General features: G+C 31.0%; 3 protein-coding genes across 3 annotated transcripts; 2 read left to right on the plus strand and 1 right to left on the minus strand.

The window, feature by feature from the left end:
* Positions 1–980: 980 nt before the first annotated feature.
* Positions 981–14,307, minus strand: LOC131846842 (uncharacterized). Its single transcript, XM_059196261.1, has 12 exons — positions 14,258–14,307; positions 13,911–13,963; positions 7,781–7,848; positions 6,971–7,080; positions 6,010–6,237; positions 5,420–5,534; positions 4,131–4,191; positions 3,559–3,682; positions 2,729–2,864; positions 2,491–2,637; positions 1,966–2,156; positions 981–1,872 (listed from the first exon to the last, which is right to left on the minus strand). Exons 2-12 carry the CDS (start codon positions 13,960–13,962, stop codon positions 981–983), a joined length of 2,124 nt encoding a protein of 707 aa, XP_059052244.1. The 5' UTR covers position 13,963; positions 14,258–14,307.
* Positions 14,308–14,602: 295 nt separating this feature from the next.
* On the plus strand, positions 14,603–20,605 carry LOC131846843 (uncharacterized). Its single transcript, XM_059196262.1, has 7 exons — positions 14,603–14,614; positions 14,952–15,034; positions 15,339–15,530; positions 17,715–17,829; positions 18,598–18,652; positions 19,396–19,507; positions 20,356–20,605. Exons 1-7 carry the CDS (start codon positions 14,603–14,605, stop codon positions 20,603–20,605), a joined length of 819 nt encoding a protein of 272 aa, XP_059052245.1.
* On the plus strand, positions 20,362–24,176 carry LOC131846759 (uncharacterized). Its single transcript, XM_059196149.1, has 6 exons — positions 20,362–20,494; positions 21,103–21,352; positions 21,970–22,101; positions 22,723–22,880; positions 23,317–23,456; positions 23,785–24,176. The coding sequence occupies exons 2-6, from the start codon at positions 21,314–21,316 to the stop codon at positions 24,138–24,140; spliced, it is 825 nt and encodes a 274-aa protein (XP_059052132.1). The 5' UTR covers positions 20,362–20,494; positions 21,103–21,313; the 3' UTR covers positions 24,141–24,176.
* Positions 24,177–25,047: the final 871 nt, after the last annotated feature.

Consider the following 25,047-nt stretch of genomic DNA (forward strand, 5'->3'; position numbering starts at 1 on the left):
TGATACACTACACCCAAACAATATTACCAGAGCTCACTGTACCATGGGAAATACTATACTTATATTTAAATATAGTATCTGGCTAATCGGAATTGATAATACATTTCCGAATTTCTAAATTTGTATTTAAGTTTATAGTTAGTTTTAAATATATAGTTTCATAATATATATCTCTGTATTCTAATTCTTTTTATATAGTTTTCTTTTCACCTACACACGTATAAAATAAAACTACAATACTAAAGACTATGCAATAAAAATAAATAAATATTTCGACCTGTTAAACGATTTAACGAAAATGGCTATAGGGTTAATTTACGAGTATATGCCATCGAAGTGGGAGCTAAAGATATACTAGCGAAATCTTTTTGCAATGTTTTAAAAGATCTTGGCCTGTCTAGAACTGCACTGGACTCTAAATAAGAATATGTAAATCTAAAACTGCACTAGCAGGCTCCTACTAAATTTGTCTGGGTAAAGAGAGAAGGTGAGCGGTGAAGTTGAGTATTGATCTACGTCCGCAAAGTGGCCTCTAAAACTTACAACCAGATCGTAAGTGACGGGAATTGCTTGGCAATTCACGGTAAATCCATGAAATGCTTAAAAATTCCTCTCTCCTTGGATTTAACAATAGAAAAGTAGCCAAATTGTAGGATCTATTAGTAACAATAAGTGGTAACAATTAGGTTTATTTACCTAGGTTTAACCATCATTTCCCATCAGATGAGGTTAGACCGCTTGGTCTAATGATGAAATGATGTGAAATGATGTGAGTCTTTTTTAAATAATAATAATGGGTTTGCGCTCGCAAACCCATTAAAAAAAAACTCACATACATATTTATATAACGAGTGTTTGTTACAAACTTATAACTTTATTATATAAAATTATGTATAAAGTTATAAGTTTGTAACAAACAATTATAACGCAGTATTAGTTATTATTTCATACATGTATTTTAAACATATTTTATACGTTCATTAACGTATCTTATTACTAGACATGTAGATATTTCTAAATTTGTGGTTTCTTTTTTTAGTGATTATTTTTTTATTTCTTCTAGAAACAGTATACTTGTTGTTTTGATTTTTTCTTCCCAGATTGGACATTTCAATATTCGAATCATTATCTAACCCAGATGGAAGGTACTGATCGTTTCCAAAGAAACTTTCGCGAAACATTATGCCAGAAAATATATTTTTCTGTCTATGTTTCTTACTATTGACTTTGTCATTATTGTCTTCAATGTCACTTCCATGGCGATTATTTTCCTGGTCATCATTAAAACTCTTTACTTTTTTATTGGGTTCCTCTTCATCATTTTGTTCGACTGAAATTGTTGTATCGTTCTCATATTTTTGATAGTCCCTGTTGTTAGACGAGAATTCATTAAAATTCTTGTCTTCTTCAGCATTATTGTCTTTTTGATTAGCATCTGAAGAGGTCAGTTTGTCTTCATGCTTACTTGCATCACCATTTGTCTTCTCTGGTTGTATAAGACTATCTGTGAAATAAGGCTTTTTTAAAAGACTGTTAGAGAAAAGTTCGCTCGAAAAAAAATCATATTTTTTATTTGATATATCTACAGCACTTTCTTCTTTGCTACTCTGATCTTCATCTCTTGTTTCATTATCTGATTTAATTTCATTTATTTTAATTAGTCTATCACTATTTTCATATTGGCGAATTTTTCCAGCGCTTGTAGGTTTCGTATTGGGTTTTCTTTTTTTATTTCTTGTTTCTCCAATAGCTTTTTTAAATATTCTAGAAAAGTGTTTAATCACACACTTTGGTATCTCGTTAACAAGATATCCTGTTATAAGAGCACGCGAAGCTACTGAGTTTCGATTAACGTGATTCAATTCCATATCTCTGGAAATATTATAATTTGGTTACTATATATACTATATACCTTTTAGATGACTTTAAAAAAGAAACATTTAAATATATGATAGTGAGACATACCTCCAACCCACAATTTCAAATTTGTGCACCGCTTTAGAAGTTACTAATGTTTGAACCATCTTCTTTTCTTTCGGACGAACTTTCTTAACATCTACATTAATTGTAACACGAACACCAACGTCTAACAGTTCAGCAGCAAAATCTTGCTGTCCATTGTCTGCTTCGCTATGTATGTAAAGTTTTCCTCGAACCTGTGAACCATTTATTTTACATCCTACTAGACGATTTGAACCAGCATATATGCAATTCGAAAGAACTTGTGATTGCATTAGGATACTTCTGTATTTTATAATTTAAATACAAAAATGTTTAAAGACAGCGTGATCAAAGTTGGTCATATCGTTAAAAGAGATCATCCAACATAGCATGTTCTGCCGGTAGTCAGTATAATACAAGTAATTAAAATTAAAATAATTTTATAAATATTAACACGTAAAGTGACTTAAACCGTGTAAGTACTGAAATTGATTTTATCTGCCATATTTTTGTCTGTGCCTTTGAATGAGACATTGCAAAAGAAATTACCTGTAGTGAATGGTAGCGAAGCATTTCATCGATTCGCATCGAGTCAAATCTATAGGGACCTCCAATCTGAGCAGAATAAAGGGTCTCCAAGCCCGCCAATGTCACATTTGTCAATAATAAGTGTGTTGTATACTGTTTTCTATTTCTCTGTAAAAATAAGTGACAATGACTAAGTCGAATGAACTATATTACAAGTAATATTTATTTCGTATTATTGCGTAATTTAATATTTAATTACCAATTCATTCCAGTTATACTTCAAGTCATTAATCTGTAAAGAATCTACTCCGTCCTCAACTGTCAACTTGCTAAGTTTATTCACCACTCCTCTTATATATTCATGTGTTTGTTTAAGTACGTTTTCTTGAGCATATCTACGTTAAATATTAATAGTTACTGCTACAATAACAACCTTAGTCATTCTAGTTTCTACGATACAAGCCCGCGAGCCTGATGAAGAACTACATGAAATTAAAAATGTAAATACGTAAGAAGATATAAAACATGAAACGCAAGTAAATGTACCATGTCAAGTAAACCTCCATGTGGTCCATTCTGGAAAACATTGTTATTAATTATTCTTAATTTGCCATGATCAACTAATGGACCTAACTTCATGCTTACGCTGTCATTCTCCACTTTTGCCCCGCTAGCATATACTATTACCACAGTATTACTTATTCATAAATAAAAAAATCAATCAATAGCAATTATTTGATCCCATTCCACAAAGAAGGATACAAAGTCACATGACGCTATGATGTCCGTAATACTCTGTACCCATAGAACAGACAACTATGGCTTGCATAAGCGACGGACAACGGACGATTTAACATTATGGTGGGCCATCAGTTAATTTGTCGTTCCGGTTGCATTAAAAAAATTGTAATAAAACTCTGTCATTGTGATGAACCGGGTCATCCGCATTCACCTAAGAGGTTGCAGCAATGCCTCCAGGGCGAGCCTCTTTTACCCGACATCAACACTGGATGACTCTGGGGACTGGTTTTGAAACCCAATTTGCTGTTGTATGCACTAAATATAACTTGTAAATGTCAATTACTTTACCGGAACTTGGGCAAGTTAGTTTGAAATACTGATGTGGTGTTGATGTAGGTGAACATCGCACCCTGTAATTTCGGCATGAGCTCTTCACGTAACGGTTTCATTATAAGATTCCCCAGTTGGTAAACTGAAAATAAATACATTTTATTACTTATTAATCGAAGAATATCCCAATTGGTTCATTAACTTCGTCTATTTTTGTTTAGTTATAATCTATTTTTACATCAAATATGTTTATGTCCTCATGATTTATGGATCTTCACGTCTTTCATTAAGATCTGATCAGTAGTTTAATTATGAAAATGTAATAACGAAATAAACATATTTTCGCATTTACAATATTAATAATATGAAAATATGAATTGTAAATTCACTTCTCTGAAATGACATATGTATATGAAATAGAATCATGAAAAGAGCATATTTTTAAAATTTATAATTATGGAAAAATCTGTATTATAAAATATACCTCTCAATTACTTTAAATTATATTATATATATATGGTTTATATAGATTATGGTTATTACTAGAGACTAAAAAAATTTTAAACTAGATTTAGATAACTTAGACTTACCTTGTTCTTTTGAGAAATATGTGGATATAACTGGTGGTGCTCCTAATCCAGTTGAAGATATCTTAAATGTATATATTTTTTTATTAACATTAACTACTACATTAATCAACACTACACATAAGAGTTAGATTCTTGAATAACACAAACAATAATATTCGTAGTTATATTTGTGTTTTCTAGGTACAAAAAAGTATTTAGGTAAAATTAAGAAAATTATCATTTAAGTATGTATAAATAATAATCACGTCGAGTTTAAAGAAGTATTTAATTATATCTGTCTAATCGTTATGGGTTTGTATTATCATTATTTAGTACTAGCTGTACCCGCCCGACTTCGTCCGCGTCAAATAAACAACAGCATAAAAATAAGTTTTAAGCTTCTAGTTTTAAAAATAACGATACTTCCATACAATCTTTCACCTCCCCTTTGAACCCCTTACAACTCTTTTTCGCCTATATATAGACTATCTGTGCACAAAATTTCATTTAAATTGGTTTAGTAGTTTTGGCGTGAAAGCGCGACAGCCAAACAGACAGAGTTACTTTCTCATTTATAATATTAGTAAAGATAAGTCTTGTAAAATTTTATATTCACGTATACTTAGAATTAGCCGACTTTCAAGTACCTGACCATGACCCAGGGCATATTTGTTTTGTAAATAAGCAAAAGGCTCATGCTTAACAGGTCAGGTATTCCCTAAAGGTGAGACGAGCACCTTATTGAATTATTACATTAGAATAAAACTGGACATAAAAATATAGTGACGGCTCTTTTGGCGGAATATAGCAATTTGTAATCCTCTTAAGCCTAATGATCATCATTCATCATTCAGATAGTTGATCACGCAGAATTTGTTTACAAAGAAGTGCGAATTTAGTTGCAGATTCTAATATTTGATTATTAAAAGTTAAGGCTTGAAGTTAATTCCATGAAAATGAGTATAAAAAATACACTTCTACTTGTAGAAAAATAATGGTTTACAAATGAAAAATCAATTACTTCTGATTTTTTTACAATCCTTTGCAGCTTTGTTTAAAATACATATATAATATTCAACAAAACCTCATACTTGGATTACCTACTCTATCATTCTACTATTATTCTAAGAACAATAACGTGTTGCCAGTCTTAGATTAGATGTTTCCTCAGAATCAGGATTAACGCTTTGCGTTTAGACGTTGCATGCACTTTATATTGTAAAGAATCATCTTTCACAGGTAACTTGATAAAAGCATACTGTTACTAAGTTTCAAATTTTTTTATAACATCTAGATATGAGATTACATACCTCAACGTTGAATCTGCACTCATTCAGTTTCAATGACTCGTATCCCAAGTTGACTGATTGGCCCATCAACGTCGCTATTACCAATCCTGACAAAACGCAGCCTTCAACCGTTAAGCTATATATATTTTTTTAATATTAATTTTATCAATAAAACTTTATATTTAGGTTTATAAAAATGTACATCATTTATCGCTTGATATTATTTTTCGACACCTATCAAGTTTAATGAAATTATACTATATATAAAGGTAGTATGTTATTATAGAATTTAATAAGATTCAAATATCAATAAGTATTTATTTAATTACTTTTACCGAGTTAGACATTGAAGTCGTCTGCGTCTGGAATCTTAGTGTTAGCTCTTAGTCTAGCAGTTTGATTTGTAATCTGTTTTTCGATAATATATAGCAGTGAAATTAATGGATAAGTGGCATAACATCTTAGTCTTCCAGAATGGCAAAGAACTAGTTATATCACTTTCTTTGTATGATAACATGATGGTCGTAGTTCATATATACAGTCGTCGATTAACGCGTGCCACGAGGTGGTTGTTCAGCTTGCTTGCCATTCCAATTGAAAAAAATACTTACACAAGCTCTCCCGTTCTATGTACTTGTTGCAAAGCAAATGGAGATACATTTAAATTCTTCCGACCCGCGTACACAATTGCCGATTCATTTCTAAACAAAATGTACGTAGCTTCCACAATCATCTGACTGAGCATCATTTCCACATGCAATATGTTAGAATCTAATGATAACGTTGTTTCTGCTACTATTACCTTTGGTAGTTCTAATAAATACAGATCTTCTAAAACACTGAAATAGTAATAATAATAAAACTCTTTATTGTGCATAAAAAAAACAAATATTTACAAAAAAGAGCAATATAAAAATATGCAAACAAAAGGCGACCTTATCGCTCAAAGCAATCTCTTACAGACGACCTAGATATAGAATAATAATGATTGTATCTTCTTGCCAGCTCGCTTATGTGTTGAACAGATGATTACAGTAAACTCAATAATAACGAAATACAGAAATACCTAAATGGTCACAGGACTCTGCACTTTCAAAGGATTTTCCTCCCACGCACACTCGGATTGTAGAAATTAACTACCTGACAAGGTTTTCTCTAGAGACTACAGAGTGGGATTTTTCAAAAAGGGTGTATTAAGGTTTCTTACGGGTCGGCAACACTCACGAGACACCTCTGGTGTTTCAGGTGTCTATAAGCTACAGTAACCGTTAACTATTAGGTGATCAAAAACATACGACCGTTTATGGAAATGTTTCTTACTTTATCACATATTAATGGCTGAACAAATTTGAATATGATTTAATGTTATTTAAATCATGTCAATATTGAAGCATTACAAATGTTATACAATACATACAACGTTTCAGAATAATTTATATTTTTAGGAGACCTATCCGAATGAGAGTTGAACGTTAAACCTTTAACTTTAACAACAGATACAATATACCGTACATTATATTTAAATTAAGGTTGATTATATCATGTAATTATGATATATAAATAAATACTAACACATCAACTGAACCATCAGAGAAGAAGAATCCATTTGAAAGCAATTTATTGTCTTTCATTTTTCTCACAAATACATTCATTCCTTTATTACCGTAGTTTTCTCTGAGCATCTGAAATAAGCAATATTATTGTTTTATTTCTGATATACAATTAGAGTACCTAAGCAATTTTATCTCGAAATTGCAAGATCCAGATCTCGCGGAATTAGAAATGTTGATCTCAAGATATCTCAGATTTTTCGAGATCTCGAGTACTTAATTATTTCTTTAATTCGGAAAACATAAATGCATTTTAAAAAATATGTATAAGTATATAAAATAGCTCGAGAAATAGCGAAGTTGAAAAAAGGAAATCTGATGGCTTATACACAATATAAAGAGCAAATAAGTTGTATAATGATATGTATAATGTTTGCGAACTTAAACCTCGTTTTTTTTTATAAATACAATATATAGTTATACAACTTATATCAGACAAAGTCTGGTATAAGTTATCAGTCTTCATCTGATAATAATTGTATGTATTTAAACCTGTTGTAAAATTTAATATCGTATATTTTAAACTAATAATTCCGAAATTATTAATACAGGTATTTTTTCGTCTATACTTTTATCACTGAAATCTATTAGAATATAATTAATATTCATGTGCTGCGTTGCGCTTTAGATATGTTTTATAGGTACTCATAATACATAATATTTATATTTACATAACAACAGTTGTTATAGTCAAAATGCTTGTAGATAAGATAGCGATAATTTTAATATCCGTACTAGTACGTTATTTTGTCATAAAATTCCAAGAACATACCAAATTAAGTGCAGACTCGTATGATTTTCTATACATTTCCCAAGATTTCTTGAATGATCTAACAGTATCTGAAATTGAATATTTTTAAGAGAAAAATTATTTTAAAATATAATACTAGAAAGTATATCACGTTTAATTTTTTTATTGGCTTCATATTTTATTCACTTTTTACGTTTTATCTAATACAAATTACAGGATAAAGATAGATGAGATCTTAGTACTATAAAATTGCAACGTTTGTGTGGTATCACATGATAACGTGATGCCCGACCGTTGCCGCTTACTATCAGTCAACTTCTTGGCCATTCGAATTACATAAGAAACAGAAATATATCTGAACAATCTTGTGTCACGTCTAGCTTCTTTAGTATATGTAAAGAAGTATTTTACTTTAATCAATAAAAAAAAATTAAATACTAAGGTCTACATAATAATACATGAATATAAGATCTTACTAATATTTTAAACGCGAAAATTTGTAAGAATGGATGAATAGTTGAATGGATCGATGTTTGATACTCTGTCACACAAAATTTCAAAGCTGATGCTTTGATGAAACTTTACAGTAATATAGTTTATACATCTGAATAACACAGATAGGCTATAAATTTCATACGGATGAAACCGCGGGCACCGATAGTGGATGATGTGATTATTATGGAGGGGATTGTTAGTAATGTGGTATGGGTAACTTCCACGCGGTCTTTCTTGGGAACCGTCATTATAAATTCCTGCTGAATTTGTGAGATGGGCTAACTGATCTGACCTCATGTCTTTCTTATCATCGTCCACTAGTGTACCACTAGCATAAACCGTTTGCGCAGACGAGTGCATCATTCCATTATCATCCATTAAAAAAATGTAAGATAATTATAAATTTCATTCGTTAGTCTGATGGATTACTATTAGGCAATAATGAGACTAACTAATAAATATGCACAAAATACCTACCGCTCTTAAAATATTCCATCACGGTTTTATCAATTTCCGATGAATATACATCGGCGAAAGCAATAATTGCCACAAACAGAATAAAAAATATATGCATTCTTAATTTGTCTCTATTATCGAGTACTGCATAACCTCATAAATATTGTGAATATTATTTTTTAAAACAATGTAGAAAATATGTTTACAACAGTTACGTAAAATGTTCCGATTGAATAGAAACAAAGATTGAATGTCAAAATGTGTGCAATCATAAATCAGTAAGGCATTAATTTTAATCTTTGAAAGTAATTTAAATTTTTATTGATAGGAAAACATGAGCAAACCAAACTCTTTAAGGAATTCTGAATATTGAAACAACTGAATAATTTGCTTTGGTAATCATGATAAGTACTTTATGCATCGCTGTATTATGTTCGCATGCAATTTTCTATGTTGTGAATGGTGATTTAGTAGAGTTGGACAATAATGGTACGTAATTGTATTTTTTTTATAGGTACTAGGTACTAATTTGGACATTCGATTCCTAATATATTGCTAATTTCCGTAATTAATTAATTCGGTAATCACATACAATAATAGTTACTTGTTTATTAAATTTAGACCACTAATGGAGCCTATTATAAATTACTTATAGACTAACATAGATATGAATGATATTATAAATAAAAATTATCTAATATAAAATATAAATAATTGTCTGTATGGTCACGGTACTGATGACGGCAATCAGCCTCGGTAGCGACAATATATCACCCCCTTCTGCCAGTAGTCCTCTTTTATGAAAGTAGTAGACATGTTGATGAGTACCCCAATCCACAAACGCCTTGAAACTCGCGCTGTTACTCGACTCCAGCTGCTTCACCCACAACGTCAGGTTACTATTGGTCCGTATGTAGTCGACAATGTCCTGCTCCTTTTTGCTTGAATAATTGCTTCCATACTCAAAATTCATTCCCCTTCTCCTTTCCCTCTCCATACGCATAATAAGTACCGTACGTAATACTGGTGTTCTAATATAATAATGATAGTTAGCCAGGCCTGGGAATACTCTATTACCTTTCTCTATTAAGGTAAAGGTTGATATAACGACATATAGTACATTATCTTATTATTCGTACATTATTTTTTGTATCTTTTGTATACTCGTATCTAATACAAAATATACTTATAATGTTAAAAAATACATTTTTGAAAACAAAATATTATAATACAAAAATATACTTTTATGACTTCTAACGTAAGAAATAGAAGGGTAAATAAATTCCATTGATCTTAAAAAGGATTCCAAACCAATTTATTTTTCATCAGAGTTCACCATTATTGATGGAAGGGTCGAACCCATAAACAAAATAGACCATTCGCATTAGTTCAGATGTGTTTCGCTGTTATATACATACAATGTAGGTAGATAGATACGGAATAAGATTTCCAACCTTTACTCTATATCTGTGAATTTCTTTGTTAATATAATTATATAAAATACATCATTATTACAAAATATTACTATTTTTTACAATAATCGCAGTAAATACTTGTTTAAATATATAGTATAACCAATAAGACGTGTTAGAGTTATTTCGTCATAAGGGTAAGTGCACACAGTATCTATACTTACTTATTATAAAAATATTTAGCTAAATAAAATCCATCAGATAAATGATGTTATTTAAACAACCACCTATAAAGGAGACAGAAAATGAAGTTATTTATAACTTTAAATCCGCCCGACGGAAATTGGTCTAGCGTTTTGTATTTCCGGATAAATACTTATTAAGTTGAATAAAATATTACTTACTTGAATTAACAAAAATATGAATATATTGTGACAATCGTAACGTTAAATTTTAACTTGTTATTTACCGTCGTTTTATATGCCATAATACCTTATATTCTATTCTCGTGGAAACTTCTGGAAACTCTTTTATAGTGGATGTCATATACCTATGGATAGATGCACAATAAAATCTATTATATACCAAATCTCATTTTAACGCCTAGCCATTTAACGCATAAGTTGATTGATCAGTCAATCAATCAGAAAAATGTCTTTATTATTTAGTGTATAGATATAGTGTTTTTTGTTGATTATTTTATGAAAGTGATTACAGCAAAAAATATCCCTCTCATAGGTTGTCTCTATTTAATACCAAATGTCCTATACCTCATCTAATATTCTAATATCATAATTACAAAGATATTTATTTGGTTAATATCTTGAACGACTGAAATTATATTCTTTAGATTGTAAGTAAGTCTAATTATATAATTGGAGTGATTATTAAAGCAAATAACTCTTTTGTAACTGCATGTTTTATTAACTATTGACCTGGCACTTGCTTCATATTAGTATTTCTATTTACTGGTAGCAAATCCTTTGTAAAATACCAAAATAGTACCTATTTTAATTCATTTTTCGATATTTGTCATGTTACATATATCGAAAAATGAATTAAAATAGGTTTGTACATGTACCTAACATGTACAAAATTATAAGCCTATACAAGTTTGACTGTGATGTTCCATGGGTTAGTTAGTAAAGTATTCAGTCAAATAAGGATAAGTAATTAAATAATAATTTAATTTTGTTGTAGTAATACTTTAACAAATACATTTTTTATACAATACAAATAATGAATATGATCTATGATTACGTGTCATTTTTAAATATTCTATTTATAAATTATTTTTTCATTTAAAAACATATTGAAAAACCTCAATTAATGAAATGAACGAGATGAGACACGGAATGATGATTACGACGACTTATTTGCTGTAAAGCTACTAATTAGTGAAAAAAGATATCACAGTGTTGGTTTTTGTCGCTAATTTAGATTTAAACAAAGAGAAAAGACGTAAAATAAATGCAAACATAATTTTTTGATGTTTCTGCTAAAGCTTCTATCTCAAATATTTTCTTCAATTAATTATGAAAATTTGTTAAAATGTCTACATGTTTTGTTACATGATTAAACAGGTTTGTTCAGGTTTACAGGATAGAAAAGAATAGAATAAATCTATAATGCTGTGTGGGTATATTAAATTGTTGTCGGTGGACTGTATGATTATCTAAATGTTGAAAACACGTAGATTATGTTAAAGAAAATATTTTAATATACATCTGCGAACTATGGAAAAGACAATGTAGCAATAACTGAAATGCATCAAAAACATCACATATATTTTTTTTATTTATGTCTTTTTATTATGTTTCATTAAAAAATACATGCAACTCTATGTAAATTTTCACCCTTCTGTCACCAAGTCCTATTTTTTTATAGCGTTATTAATTTATATGGCAAAACAACGTTTGCCGGGACAGCTAGTATACGAGTACATTAGAAACATGTGGGTTGAGCAAGTTTTTTCTGTGTACGTATATTTAGTTATGATTCCACCCAAATTTACTGTTCAATGAAATTATTATTATAAAGGTATAAAACAGAAAACGTATAGGTATATATCCTTATTTTTTTACCATTTGTAAGATAAATATTGACAAACTCAAGTTTCGCTTGTGATGATAAAAATAATATTTTTCTTTCGTTTCATAAATTTCAGTATTCAACCATCAACTATTATTCAAATGTAAAGAGTATCATCTTTGTATGTATTTTCATAATAATTGATACTTGAATAATTTTCTAACGTATAAAGAAATAATTCAATCATATTATTAGTAACCTAATACACATTTTTGTGCATAATAACATCACAATTAATACAAATTGAACTGCTAAATAAATGAGAACTGCTAAACTTTTATTTACCCTTATATACCTACTATCAACTCGTAATATACCCACAAATTGTTTGGTTAAATGGCATATTCGGTACAAAAGATTTGTATTAATCACTTTGTGTAACAATTATCTACAATTACATATTACTGTACATATTTGTTCATTCCGTGTTATATTTCCCCGTTTCATAAACAAAACTGATGGTAATGGTTAAAAGCAACATAAACCTTTTATTTTAATAATTACTTAACTTAATGACAGTCAATCGAACTTTGAAAAATATTCAAGATGTTGCTAAATATCAAATAGAAGAGATATGTTTCTAAATTCTGTCGTCTACATTGCAGAAGTCATTAAAGATCCATACAAGTCAACTGAGCAGTCCGATCAATCGAATGAAAATAGAATTGATTTAAATAAACCAGCAAAAGAAGATGGAAACTGTTGGTTGACATTGAATGCCAAAGATCACTTCACTAACATAGATGCATTAGATAGTAAGTAGGTTTAGTTATTTAAGGAAACCAAATATAAACAGTCATACATGTACACATAACGCTGGGTATCCATTCGATTCTAATAATTATATAAAAAATGTTACGTTTAAAGCACAGAAAGCGACCGGAGTCTGAAAACTAGCGAAACATCTGCATGTCACATAGATTATTATCTCCTGTTTCTATAAAGATATTTAATCTTCATAGAAATGCGATTGGTAAAAAAATCTAATAGACTTACCTACACTCAAAAATATAATTTGAAAGAAATCAAGAAGCTTTTTCATTTCATGGACGTACCATTAATACAAATTTGCTTAACTTTTATAGAGATATATGCTGACATACGTGATCGCTTCCAACAAGCCATCGGTGGTGACAATTTTGACAAAGAAATGCTCGAAGTGAGTTAAAATGAAATGTTTCAAAATTATATATTTTTTACATATTTAGATAATATTGTTCCCCGTATAAAACTGTAATTTAGCTAAATAAATATCAGAAATTACACCATACCTAATTTTGTCCGATTTAATAGATAGATTCGTTTTTGTTGGTCCCAATACTGATCTGCAGGAACGCAAGGGGAAGTAAGAATTTTGTAACCATCGAAATTAAAAATAATAGTTTGCGCTTTTCGAAAGTTCGATGTAATACAGAGTCCCAGACATATCCTACTACTTTAAGTCCGATGGTAAAACATGTGCCATACACGGGATTTTCTGTAATGTATTGTTACTACTGTTACTACTGCTGTTGAAATCTGAGATTCTGTTCATAATTTCAGCCTCTGTAAATAATGAAACTTAAAAAAATGATTAGCCAAATTGTTTTAAGCATATAAGTTTTGTACACAAGGTCTTTGTTCCGTCCAGATGCTCATTAAATCAAGAGGTATCTCCGATAGAGCAAAACAGCAGGATGGTGGTCAAAGCAAAATACCTGCTGGTCTCAACCTTGGTGGCCACTGCATGATGAGGATGCAGAACTCCATGCTGTAAGTCAAAAAAGGTCATACAATTGACGGCCTTGGTGGTCTAGCGGATTAGCACACCGCCTTCCAATGGCCGCGGATTCGATTGCTCACGCGATACAAATATTTGTACTCATCAATATGATTGTTTCTAATAGTCTGTTTTCTATATATTTCATATTTACAAAACAAGTTATATAAGTATTCCTGTCAGTTATCCAGTACTTAAAACAAGCTCTGCTTAACTTAGGACTTGATACTGCTATCTGAATTGTCTTTAATTATTATCATTATTAATAATTACAGTTTTATTTACCTATAAGGTTCCTATGAGTTCATATTATTAATGAGTTAACGTTTCTCGTGACAAAATTTTAATCATTTTAGGGCATAGTATAGTGTATTTTGTAATATGCATAGTGTTATTCATCTAGTTGAAACCACAACTATTACCACTTATCATCTCGTCATCTGGGAGGCCAATAGCTGGTTTACCGTTCCTATAAATAAAAATTTATATTATTATTATTATTAATTTAATCGGTTGTGAAAAAAAAAAATAGTGCCACTGTCAAGAAACTAAAAAAAAGTAATAATAAAGATATCATTAGTACTTCGTTCATAAAGAGGCCTCTAGACAGATTGTGTAATTGAACGAAAAATGAATGATATTGTATTTCGAGTTATTGTTTATTTACTAACAGCAAAGCAAAGTAAATTATTTTTACAATTGAATGTTTTTTCGTCATGAGATTAAATTAATATTAACATTCAATATAATATTGATAGGGACTTTTGTTTACATATATAAACAATATAGTACCTTCGCCATTAGATTGAATTCATAACGAAGGTTATTTATAAATGTCGTTATTATTACAGTCTTATACCTCAATGTCATATCAAATTTCTGTAAAGTATCGTATAACTAACTGTAATACTGTATCCTGCTCTAAAAACAGACTGAAAAATTTTTAAGGAACCCCCCTAAAGAAAAGGGTTGAGATAAGGTAGTGAAATTACAGGATACGAGGCATATCTTAGTTTTCATAAACAGCAACGCGCACTACTTATTCTTACTACTTACCATCAGGTGAATTGTAAGATAATTTTTTATTCCAATTGTTAAAATAAAACAGTAATCAGACCAATATACAATAGATAGCAACTAAGAACCATCTCGGTCACGTCAGTTCTCAAACAGAAAAGCCTTATCATAATTGGTCCATTCGTTTAAGAGCTATATGCCGCATGACAGAAATATATATACGTCAACCTTATAACACCACTTTTTTTTTTCAGAAGTTAAAAACATTAAAATCTTGAGACACAGTGTAGGTAATATTCTTTTTTAATAGACTTTAATTTTATTCGTTTTTTCATTATTGCTTCTTCAGTTTCTTCCATCGATTGAAGCTACGTAATGATACACACTTTCACGTAAACTACATCCACAATGATCTTCTCAACATGCAGCTAGAGTCGAGGATATCACTGAACGACCTGCATCTTATAGGCACCTATGAGAGGTCCATGACGGATAAGAACCCCTCCATTCTGTACTACACGCCAACATTTGGACAAATCGAGTGAGTTTTTTGTATATATGATAATGGATCGTGCACCCGTGCGTGAAGTCGGGAGAGTTAGACCATCATAGAGATCATAGCTATTCTCATCACCAGAAATTAACCATGATGGTTTCTACCGGAACCGCGTGGCAATCAAAACTACAATTAGTTAGCTACTTCCTAACATACCTACACTTTCGGAAAGGGATTTTTAGTAATATTCCTAGGCGAGTAAGTGGGTTTACACCAGGGATGTTATGGATATGAAATGTCGGATACGGTTAGGTTTCGGATATAGGAATGATTATTATACCGGATACGGATACGGATTGGGATATGAAATTATTTCCGATTATCCGTTAGTTTCGGATAATTTCGGTTACGGATAATTATTTTAGAAGGAATTTCAAAAGTAAAATGCAAGTAGCTAATAAAATGGTTACATAACGTGTCCCAATTAGGCTCCGCCCCTATCCGATATTATCCGTAACTTTTATTTCGGATTCGGTTAAGGTTACGAATATTTTTTATTTATTTATTTATTTATTTATTCTTTTGCACACAAAAATGTATACATGGCGGACTTAATGCCTTATGGCATTCTCTACCAGTCAACCGTCGCGTTGATCAGAGATAATAAGGCGGTGCACTTTAATAATTATTTGAAAGAAAAAAAAAACAAAAATTATAACAAAAAGATACAGAAAAATAATACATATATATACAGATGCAAATATATAAAAATATTAGTATTTTTATATAAAATATATACCAATATAAAATATATAAGTTTATGGATTACATATAAATAAAATATAAATTTAAACTACATATAATAAATATTCATATAATCTCATGGAGTTTATATAATAACATATCTTGAATACTATTAAATAAATTTGGAATAATGTTCACGCAAGGACCTCTTCAAGGTAAATTTGGTTTGACATCTTCTAAGGCCAACAGGAAGTGCATTCCAAAGGTTAATGGCAGAAATCGTGAAAGATTGAGATGAGAAATTAGAGCGATGAGAAGGAGTATAAAGCAGGAGATTAGATGAAGAGCGAAGATCACGAGAATGTGATGAACTTAGAAATTGAAATCTTTCTTTGAGGTACTGAGGAGCTAGTGGATCGTATAGAACAGAAAAGAGTTGACAGAGAATTCTAACACTCCTGCGCTGGCGAATAGGAAGCCATTTCAGCTCAGCGCGGAAGTGTGAGATATGGTCATATTTACGTAGACCGAATATGAAACGTATGCAATTGTTGAGTAAACGATCCATTTTATTAAGGAGGTCTTGGTTAAGATTTGAATAACACACATCTCCATAGTCAATTATAGGTAATACCAAAGACTGCACTAAAAGACGTTTAGTACCAACCGGAAGAAAGTTTTTAAACCTGTATAAGGACCGTAAGGCAGCTATGACTTTTCTACTGACCTCATTCACCTGTCGATTCCAATTAAGGTTGTTGTCCATGTAAAGGCCAAGATTTTTAACATGGCTGGTATATGGTATAACTGTGGTGTCAAATACTAATGTCCGTAAGTTGGTACTATCAATCCTATCTAACTGCCGCGAACTACCTAGTATATTTTATAACGGACATCCGATAGTTTCGGTTACGGTTACGGAGCTAACATTACACACAGAGTTGTTAGTGTTTTTCAAATCAGACTAGACTGGATTACGATGAACATATTCCATATTTCTTAGAGGTAAGTTTATTTATAAAACCTTCAAACCTATATTCATAGAAGTTTTTATGTAATTGGAATGACGATAACCCGATGCTTGAACAGACAGCCTCTGATCCAGAGAGGGTTTACACGATTTCCTCTAGTAGTAATCTTGGTTAATTCCAGATGAATAATTTAGGTCTCGGTGGACTTAGTTTAGCACACCACCTTACTTCCAATATCCGTGGGTTCGATTCCTCGCACAATAAAAACATTCAAGTGAGCGATTGTTTGTCTGGTTCTTTTCATATATATTATATATCAAGTCGCTTAAAATTTATAACACAATCTCTTAGCTTGGGACTAGATGACACTGTGTAATTTGTTCTGTGTTCTTATTAAGTAAGTACTTTTATCATTCACTTTTACCTACACTATACTTAATTAAATAATAATAAATTAAATTCAAGGCCAATATTATAGTATATTTAAAATGTCTTTATTAAATTCCTTTTTCAGATTTCTTCTAAAAGATGTGCAGTACAAAATGAAAGGCAGATACCGTCTGGTACAAGAAAGACTATTTATTGAATTGGTTATATCAGCAATTAAAGTTGACGATATACTTATGAGTGTAAGTGTTTCTAGTTAATTAATAATATTATATTTCAATTAGTCGATCTATTGATCGTGACGGTGTAATAATCAAATAAAGCAGATCTCTGAACTCTTGGTACAAGATTTATTGTTTTAAAACACAACATTAGTTATTTCTGATTAGATAATGATTTTCTGTGCAAATATATATGTACTTCTTCAAATATAGGTAATATTAAATAAATATAAAATATTATATATAAATATTAAAAAATAAATATAATATAAATTAGCTTAATGAATAACAAAATAGACTTTTAATGGCTTGTTCAAATACAAATCTTTTTAAACGAATCTATTTAAAATGAAAGTAGCAATTACTACTCTCCAAACGACATATTTATTATTGCATACAAACATTTGTATTCATGACTATGATTGTTTTTGTCAGTCTGGGATTTGCTAAGTATATTATGTATTACATTTATATTTATTATTACAGTATTACAAAAAAAATTAGTTATGCAGTACTCATAAGACAAGCTCTGCTAGCTTGTAACTAGATGGCGCAGTATGAATTGTCCTGAGATATTATTATCATATTATATTATTATTGACATAAACTGTATTATGGTATGCTGTTATATCATAATATATTTTGTTAAGATTTACTTCACTTTATAAGTACATATAATATTTGCAGCGATCATTTTTAGGCACTAAGCTAGTCACTTCTAAAGCTAGTTCCTTGTAATGCATGAATCTTAAATAATTTAAACTGATATTTTAGTAAAAAATGTTTCAGTACTCCAACAAAACAACTAAAAGCCCGTCGATATCTTTGCATCGCAGAAATATAGGTAAGTAATGATTTATACCTATTTATATATAAAAGATAAAGAATCAACCATGTACCCCGGCATATATAGTCACTGTATTTTATACATGCTTTCAAAACCTAAGGCATAATCTCCCATATTTTATCAGTTTATACTACCTAAAGAAATTGTTAAACCAAACAGATTACAGTGATCCTGAAGGTTCAAATGTTCGCATTATAAGGTTTTCACAGCTATAAATAATTGTAAAATTAACAATACATTATGGAACATAAGCGTCACATTTAAAAAAAACTTCATCAGAATCGATCACACACAGATACAAAATTATAAGTTAGAACTCTTATTGCGTCGGAGGCTAAAAACAAAAACCACCTAGTTGTTAATTACTGCATACAATTTGGTGTACCTTCATTTCAAAGACGCTCTCACTGTAGACTCATCTTAAGAAATCCCTAAAAGCTTGCCTTTTTTATCTTTTGTATATAATTCTGTATGACATTCCTATATTTCGATTTATTCACCATGGCAATGGGTATAGGTACCTACAGCCGATGCCGTGTTTCTGATTAATGTTTAGTTTTAAGTGTTTTCATTACAAGAAATGAATTACTTCAGTAATATAAATTGACACAAAACGATTTATGGTGTCTTCTATTTTTCAACTACTTTCTGTCTTTGTCGAAGAAGTAACCCACTAGACCACGGCTCTGTGTGCTACTATTCTTAATTTATTGTTTAATTTAATTTATTATACTTGACAGAACAGTTTCTAGAACGTTTGAAGGTGGATCTCGACAAGTGGCTGCGAGACTACTTCAACGACTACCTGTTATATATCGACCTGGCCGGGCCCGCATCTAACGCAAAATTTCAGTATGTCTCATTTTTATTTTATACAAATTGCAATAATGGTTCATTTTTTTTTTAATCTTAAACAAAAAGGGGGCTCTCTTATTGAAATATTAACCGTCGCCAGTTAATATGATCTGCAACATGGACATCACAGAATTATCTCATGCGTAGCAACTTTTGAGATCAGGAAATAATTTATAGAAATAGTAATAATCTTTACTCAAATAATCTTAATTCAAGCTCATTTGAATAGTCATATTTTTTTTATTCTACTCCTCATTCGGAACGCAGACTCATCACAAGAGGAATGAGCAAGGAACTTGTGTGTTGATCTTTTCAATTTATGTTTTTTTTAAATAAATAATTACACAATAACAAATAAGAGACGTGATTAATGCAAAAGAAGGAAAATTTACTATTCTGCAACGTCATACATTTAGAATTCAAGAAACAGCAGCTTAGTAGTAATAATTATGTACTTTATGTACTGTACTTTGATCACATTAACCATAAATAGTATTTTTTGTCGTCTACGCCTTTGTCTCGCTTACATATTTCCGCCACTAGTTTAATCATAAGCTCTGTTTCAACTACGGTATTAAAGTGGATGGGATATCGTATCGCATCGTATGTTGGACTTTATTTCCACATTTAGTCTCTCCTAAGTATCTCTTCTGAGCATGAATCTTAATCTAAAGGATTATATTAATAACAACGCATAATAACGTGAATGTATGTATATCCGCAACTGATCCGGTAGCATGTTTGCAACTCCAATCGCATAAATAAAAGAAAAGAGAACCATCACTGTTATATACATAAATAAAGATGATATTGGTTTATTGCAATGTAATTCTTATTGTTATAAGGGAATACGATAAGAATAAAGCATTAACTCTGAACGAATACGTGGATACCGCGCTGTCACTCATGAAAAGACGTCTGCAGAAATTAAAAGCAACCGCCGTAAAATTACCAATGTTTTCAATATTCTCTACCAACGGTGTGGTAAGTAAGAACTTTGATGATAATATAAAAACTAGCAGAAGGACTTATGGGGCGGGTGAAAATCTAGCCCTGTCTGAAGAATACTTTAGTTTTGAAGGAACATTGACTTGAACCGTCTTAATTACGATCTCTATGAGAATATGATAGGGGATGAATCAGAAAAGTTATAATTAACTATGTCTATCCATATATATATTTCTATATTTGTTCTTTTGTACACAAAATTGAATACAACGCGGACATAATGCCTGATGGCATTCTCTACCAGTCAACCGTCGCGTTGATCACAAATAATAAGGCGGTGCAGTTTAATAATTAATATTAAAATATAAAAACAGATAAATACAGAAATATATGTATGTATATAATTAACAAAATGTGTTGTATTATCGCCTTTTATAAAATAGTAGATACTTATATGTATAGGTATACACTGAGCAGAGTAGCTTCTAAATAATATAACGTATAAAAGGCCACACACATAAGAGGCGCGTTATGTTGTTTGATCTTGTCCTTATACAATTACAAGGAGGGTCAAATTATATTCCAGTTATGTAACATCACATCTTACAACCATATTTTGGATAATAACGTCAGTATTATTACAGAGCGTCCTATTGGTTTAACACCACAACATAAAGCGAAAGGTCTTGAGTTTAAATCTAGCTGGCTTCAAAAAACTTTGTATTATATATATATCTAATTTACACTCCGGTGGTGGCAAGACTGATAAAGAACCAAAGCAATTATAGAGAGGGTGGTAGGCCCGCCCTACACATTGGATTTAAATGTTTAACCATATAAAGATTTCCGTCCACTATGCCTCTAGCCGTCACATTTGGGATAATAGTCGTAAAGGTATATTTATAATATAATATAAGTTTCATAAAGTTTATTCAGAAAAAAGGATTAGAACATGCAAAACCATAAAAAGGAAGTGCCTAATATTCGAAAAATTAATACTTATAGAATATAAATAATTTTACTTGCTATTCTAACTGGTTCTGGGGTCGGCGATAAAAGCAGAAAGAAATAAAACAACGTGGGTAATAAGAACAGCACATTTAATTACTCGAAGAATGCGACAGCCTGCTATTGTATTTTAATATTCTTTCTCTTACCGTGTAGCTAAGAAAAAATATTGTAGCGAATAATTGCAGAAGAGTTTTCCTTTGTTAATTTTATGTCCACATTTATGTACATAGAAATGGCCTGTGTAGTCAAGCGGCCTAGCTTACTTCCGATGGTTGCGAGTTCGATTTCTCGCACGATATAACAAATTGTATTCACGAGCATGATTATTTAGTCTAAACGTTTTATACATATATATATATATATACATTTAAGTGTTTTTATTACTTGTTCCGTATTATATCATAGTACAAGCTCAACTTAGTTCAGGGCTAGAATTTGCTGTGTGACGTATATTGGTTTGTTACTGTTATTATTATACAAAACTTGTTCTTCTTTTATAGGAATTGAAGTTGAAAAATGGAGTACTACATGGACTGGATAGCATGTACAGACGCTCAGTCGCTACTGGCATCCGAGTAAAAGGCGAAAATATTCGTAAGACGGACGTCATTATTGGATTCAGCAATCTGAAGGTTATTATAGACAAATGGATTATATTTTGCATTAAGTTATTGACAGATTCCGTCGTACATCCTATGTGTTAAAAGATGAATAAATAGATAATGTGTGCAGAAACAGTTCGAACATAAATACATTTAATTAATATCTGATATCTTACTTTCGTAATTTACAGTATATTTTTTAGGTATTTCGATAATCTCCATTAATATGTATACCTGAAAAGGGAATGGTAATAATGTCACTATGAACATTGATAATAATTTACCATGTGAGGTGATCTCTACGCAACGCTCCCTGGAACCATTGTGACAAATATAACCAAACTTCATACTCATACTATCATCCTTATCAGGCAGGAGTTAGGCTTCAGCCGCTGCATAAGTCCTTCCGCTGACTTGAAGTGCCATCTGCGCTCTCCGTCTATCGTTCAGTGAAGCTGTAATGGCCAGCTGTGACTAAACGCATCATCCTCCGCTGGCACCTCGCTAGCATATACTGTTAGCGTAAACAGTTGCACCGTTCCATTTCCATTGTCATCCTAAAACAAATATCTAAACGTATACTATTTTTATCTATATTAATATATATTTTTATGCTATTGCGCATTCATAATTGTACTCCAAATATTTCAGGCTGTGTATAACTACGATGCTGTGTTGACTACGGGAGTACCTCCTCTAAATGGTCAGCTGATCCTGTCTGCAGACGAGCTCACGTCATTGATGAGCATAAAACTTGTCAAAGATTCGGAAACTGTCGACATAAATTTTGAGTTCATGCAACAAATGAAGTAAGTTAGTTAAAACTTAGAAAAGGTTCTATTTTTAAAAAAAATACACTGTACAATGTATCTATGCCAAAGGAGAAAAAAGTTTATCTACCTGCCTACTATTTTTACTGCTAAGCAGCTTGATTGCAAGATTTGCTAGCTATTCCCTGGTTTAAAGAATACTCTCGTTAAAATGCATAGTTGCTTAACATTTTCAAATCCATTTATAAACTAAATACCTACTTTTATATTTTGCGAACACAAATATGTACCTATATGAAAATTGAATCTGAGTAAGTATCCAATGGTAAGTAACAATGTTACGTGGGAACTGTAATTTCATGTATTTGGTATTATTCTCTACTAAATGCAGATAATAGAAAGGGCAGTCATAGCTAAAATTTTAACTAAATTAATATTAGACATACTACAATTATTGGTAATATCTTTCATTTAGGCCAGAGTCGCTGGCCCTAGAAGGCCCAGCCAATACAATGATAGCAAACTTCAAACATTTACTGGAACTTCACATAATTGCTATCATGAGCAACTCCATGATCTATCAAATCAAACTACTCAGCAGTTTGACTAAATGTCGTAAGTATCGGTCACAAGATTTTTTGTTGCACAAAAAAATTCAATCAATGCAGAACGTATTAACGAATTTTTGTTAAATTTGTTTAACATCAATAGTTTTGCATAACAAAAGTAATCTATAGATTAACAGATGTATTTATAAAAAAAAATTAACTCCGCAATGTCACCAGAAATCATCTATAAATATACAATTGATAAAACTATAGAATAACATAGTACTAAATGCGATCAAATAAAGAAGATCCTAAATCTTTTTTTGGAGTCGGTTGAAAACGGTCTTTAAAGACAAAAATTAATAAATACCATATTATTCCTATTCTTTTTTTAGAACCTTATTTCGTTGCTCACATTGACCCAGAAGACTTAAAATACAGAAACAGTATTAAAGAAGCCTATGAAAATGAAACATTGCAGGATGAATCAAATAGACTAATAATTTTTAAAAATAATGAAGACAATAAGAGTAATGAAATATCTAAAGAGGATTTGAAAGAAACATCTGATACTGGTTCAGTTGTAGAAAACGTAACGGAAAGTCTATCAGAAAACGAAGAAGACTTGACAACAGAAAATGGAGAAGACTCCTCATCGGAAAACAGCGATGACGAAACAAAAGTTGTCACTAGCAATGCTGATTTCATTCTCAATAAACAAGATAGCATACAAAATGGAGTAGCCTCCTAAAGCAAATTCCAATAAGAGAGAAAAGCTTTTACTAAAATACAACGAAACAACGAAGTGTTTCATCATCGCAGAAGTAAAGTTAAACATCAATAAAGAAATATTAATTGTAAATGTTGTTTAAACTGTATAATTAGACAGACTAATAACTAATACTAGCGCATGCTTTTAACTAGATTAGTTAGAAAAATTGTTTTATTAATCTATATGTATACCAAAGTGGAGGAATCGTATTTTTTTATGAATGAAAATTATACGAATAATGCAAAAAGTTAACGGTCTATCTGATTAAAAATAGTCTGTCTGTAGCGCTGGTTATGTATATTGGCGTATATAGATATACATATATATATACCAGCACCACAGGTACAAAATGTACTATCCCACTTGCAAAACATGCTGAAATTGCAGGGAATGAAATTACTGTTTTACAAATCTTGAACAAATTCGCATAAAAGAACATCAGAGGCAACAGTCGATAGGTCCCCCATCTAGAAGGGGATTGTTAGTTTGTTTGTTTGTTTGTTTGTAATTCTTTATTGTACAAAATATTAATAGATACATATGTCTTAAAAATAAATGAATGGTACAATGGCGGACTTATCCCAAAAGAGGGATTTCTTCCAGTCAACCTTTGAGTGACTGAAAGGAATTGTGGAGTGGTGGATACAAGTACAATAAGAAAAGGATTGTTAGTAATGTGGATTGTTAACCCCATTGCTAGCAATGTACCATGTCAGGTCAACCTCCACGCGGTTCCCCCTGGAAACCACCGTGTTAAATTCCTGGTGAATTTGTCACGATGGGCTAACTGACCTGACCTCAAGCTCATCTTATCATCCTCCACTGGTGACCCGCCAGCGTAAACCGTTAGGGCAGACGATTCCATTATCATCCCCAAAAAAAAACA

The sequence above is a fragment of the Achroia grisella genome, unplaced genomic scaffold (assembly GCF_030625045.1).
Source record: "Achroia grisella isolate CSIRO2021 unplaced genomic scaffold, CSIRO_AGI_Agris_v1 utg512, whole genome shotgun sequence".
Taxonomy (NCBI): Eukaryota; Metazoa; Arthropoda; class Insecta; order Lepidoptera; family Pyralidae; genus Achroia; species Achroia grisella.

Bases quoted from the DNA above. Each gene is read 5' to 3' on its own strand.
- LOC131846842 (XM_059196261.1), bottom strand. From the start codon at position 13,962: ATGGAGTTCTGCATCCTCATCATGCAGTGGCCACCAAGGTTGAGACCA. The intron at 4,192-5,419 runs GTATGTAATCTC...TATACATTTAAG, and splicing joins AGTGCAGATTCAACGTTGAG to ATATCTTCAACTGGATTAGG. The intron at 2,638-2,728 runs GTAATTAAATAT...TTATTTTTACAG, and splicing joins AGTATAACTGGAATGAATTG to AGAAATAGAAAACAGTATAC.
- LOC131846843 (XM_059196262.1), top strand. The intron at 18,653-19,395 runs GTAAGTAATGAT...TATACTTGACAG, and splicing joins TTTGCATCGCAGAAATATAG to AACAGTTTCTAGAACGTTTG. The intron at 19,508-20,355 runs GTATGTCTCATT...TATTGTTATAAG, and splicing joins GCATCTAACGCAAAATTTCA to GGAATACGATAAGAATAAAG.
- LOC131846759 (XM_059196149.1), top strand. From the start codon at position 21,314: ATGCCTCTAGCCGTCACATTTGGGATAATAGTCGTAAAG. The intron at 22,102-22,722 runs GTTATTATAGAC...CAAATATTTCAG, and splicing joins TTGGATTCAGCAATCTGAAG to GCTGTGTATAACTACGATGC. The intron at 23,457-23,784 runs GTAAGTATCGGT...TTCTTTTTTTAG, and splicing joins CAGCAGTTTGACTAAATGTC to AACCTTATTTCGTTGCTCAC.